A 2,985-nucleotide genomic window follows, 5' to 3' on the forward strand; every position below is an offset into this window, starting at 1 on the left:
CATTAACAAACTCCTATAAAATAAGACACGTTGGTGCTAAAGTACAACTGGGGAAATTCTGACCCCACCTCGGGATATCATACAAAAATCATTTACACGATTTGCCAGTTGCAAAAGCAATATAGACTACACGTCTAAATATGCAGAGGTAAGCATACATATTAAAATATTCAAGATATACACATATTTAAAAAAAAAAAAAAAAAAAAAAAAAAAAGTATAAAACAAGTTCTATAAATCTCTCTCTTATATACAAAAATAGCTTAATATATTCCAAACAACAAGGTTAGAATTTTGGAAGAATTTTAGAATGTAAATATTACATAAGTTTACGAATGATGATGAAAGTACTTTGATTGGGTTTAGCATAGTTTAAAAAAAAAAAAAAAAAAAAAAAAAAAAAAAAAAACATTTAAAAAATGTGTTTGTTGGCTTTTGTTTTGATTTGTGCAGAGCAGAGTATAATAATTTAGTCTCTATTAAGGGCCAGTGCTGTAGAATGTAGGAGGTCCCCGCCCCCTGATCTGAAATCTGAACGTTCTTAAAAAGAGCAGCGCATCCTCTCCTCTGTAGGGTGGCACTTGGTACTTTTTGGGCACGAAGCTGACCCTTTTAAGTGTCTTTCTTCCAGTGGATGGACAGGAGTGCAAATGCAGTGCTTCAGTGTTCTTGGGGGGCAATGGAACTCCTCTCTGCTTTTCTTGTTTTCCAGCCATGCTGGGAAACATCTTCGCGAGGATGCATTTATTTTCCTGCAACCACACATGGAGAAATCGGGTTTAATTCGCTATTAGCATATAAAGCACGTGCAAGCTCAAACAAGTCCATGGGTCTACTAAAAGATAACGGTACCGCTATGCTAAACCATAAGTACAAATATATTCCAAATGTAATAATACAGGTTATATTTATGCATTTAAAATAAGGTAAATACCTACTAAACCGTTTCATTTAAGTTCCCACTTGTTTCACTTGAATTGAAGGTTGTACACACCTGCTATCATTCAGAACCAGTTGGTGAAATCTAAGAGCTCTTGTTCTTCAGGACTCAACGGGTCGTAAGATCCTTCGTCTGAGGAGTAGGAGGAGACCGGTGAACCCGCCATGGAGTTCATGTCATTGGAGTAGTTCTGGGACATGGTTGGGGAGATGACACCCGACTGAAAGGCAGCGCTGACTGCATCGTGCTCATCTAAGAGCTGCTGCAGAGCCCGAATGTACTCCACTGCAGAACGCAGGGTCTCCACCTTGCTCATCTTCTTATTCGCGGCCCCGTTGGGTACGTGCTCCCGGAGCGTGGCAAACCCATTATTCACCAGCTTCACTCGGTTTCTCTCTCTTTCGTTTCGTCTTGCCACTGTTGCTGGCTGCTGTGGTGGGAGGCTGTACCCAAACCCGGCAAAATTCAACCTTCTCTTGCAGCGCAGCAGCTCCGGGGAGGACGACCGCTGCCTCTTGACCTGCTTGCAAGCTGACTTACTGCTGCACTGGCTGTCAGTCGGGCTGAGCTGCGCGCTCTGTGCTGCAGCGGCGAAGAAACAGGCAGGCGGCATGAACTGCTGCTGGCTGGCGTTGATTTCCATCTTGGCAGTGATATCCATTGGCAGTGGTTGTTGGAAGAAAGTGAAGAGAGAATCTCAAAGTCCCTTTTGGATTGCTGGGGGACTGTGCGTCTAGCTCGTGTCGTTCGCGTGTGGCTTAGTATGCACACTTTAGTTGTTTTTCTAAAGCAATCTCACAGGCTCTTGCCTAGCACACTTCCCAAGCTGAAATGAGTACCGTGCTCGGGCAGTTTCTGGTTTTTCAATACACACACAGCCCCACGCGCTGGTCCTGACCACGCCTCCACTCACAACTTGCATTCACCATCAGCTTCAATTGTTGTTACAATGCGTACGCCGGGCGCGTGCCACTCCAACCACTGAATAAACAACACCCATTTTAGTACAGCCAGGAACAGCCCCAGATTTCCATCAGATAAACGAATCTCGTTGCAAATATAAGGAAGGCTGCTACTCGTCCTTAACAACGTTGATGACCGTTTAAGATTTAAAAGTTTCACTCGTTTCAGTCGTGTTTAACGTAAATCAAACTTGCATCTTGTGGCAAACTTCTATCAACTACAGGTGTAGGTTTCCTTTTAATAAACAGCTGGGCACATACATTACTCACAGAAACCTATAGCTTTAATGCAAATGAATTTCATTTTACATTTTACATTTACCGTCTTTTACAATATGATATGCTAAATGTATATATTGAATACACAACCTTTTTTTAAAGTGTGGTATAAAACAACATTTGTTTCGTGTAAGTGTGTGCTCCATATGTTTATTTTATGTTTGTGTGTGTGCAACAAACAGGACCTAAAGCACAATAATTTGTCCTAAAATGCATATGCATGAGGCCCCTATTTATTAAAAGTGGAATGGCAAGTTTTTAGTATTTCAGATAACCTTACAACCGTGTGACGAACTTTGTTCTCCACGCGTGTTACATACAAATGCGATGACATGTCTTTGTTGGCGCACTAATTCTATGGGCAGTGCACATTCGCTGTCCCGGGGGTATGCATAGTATGTAGAAGTAATATCTTTCTTAATCGTGTCTTCTGTTCCAGTTCTCTTCAAAGCTGCCTGCGCATTGTTATGGCATTCACTTTCAACAATATCCAGGCGCTCTTTTGAAATGCTTTCTATTTTGTCCTGTAAAGAAAAAGGAAATAAAAAATGTATATTATAACTAACTGCCACCCCCTAAATAAGCATAACGGAGGTCGTTAATCTGTGTAGATCTTCAAAGATTCAATGTATTCTTTACTTTTTGTATGATTGGTTACACTCTATTTTGTTACAGTAGGCGAGCTAGACGCTTTCAGCACGTGTGTGTGGTTTATGTTTTGTTCTTATAGAAAGAAAAAATAAAGTAAAGGTCTCTCACGGTAAACAAAACCAACTGATTCTACTCATGGTGCCGATGAATAGC

The 2,985-nt window shown here is 41.1% G+C and overlaps 1 protein-coding gene across 1 annotated transcript; it reads right to left on the reverse strand.

Annotated features, from left to right (window-relative positions):
• Positions 1–400: 400 nt before the first annotated feature.
• Positions 401–1,758, reverse strand: LOC121320277 (achaete-scute homolog 1a). Its single transcript, XM_041258529.1, has 2 exons — positions 995–1,758; positions 401–752 (listed from the first exon to the last, which is right to left on the reverse strand). Exon 1 carries the CDS (start codon positions 1,599–1,601, stop codon positions 1,005–1,007), a length of 597 nt encoding a protein of 198 aa, XP_041114463.1. The 5' UTR covers positions 1,602–1,758; the 3' UTR covers positions 401–752; positions 995–1,004.
• Between the last annotated feature and the right edge of the window lie 1,227 nt (positions 1,759–2,985).

Source organism: Polyodon spathula, chromosome 8 (assembly GCF_017654505.1).
Source record: "Polyodon spathula isolate WHYD16114869_AA chromosome 8, ASM1765450v1, whole genome shotgun sequence".
Lineage (NCBI taxonomy): Eukaryota > Metazoa > Chordata > Actinopteri > Acipenseriformes > Polyodontidae > Polyodon > Polyodon spathula.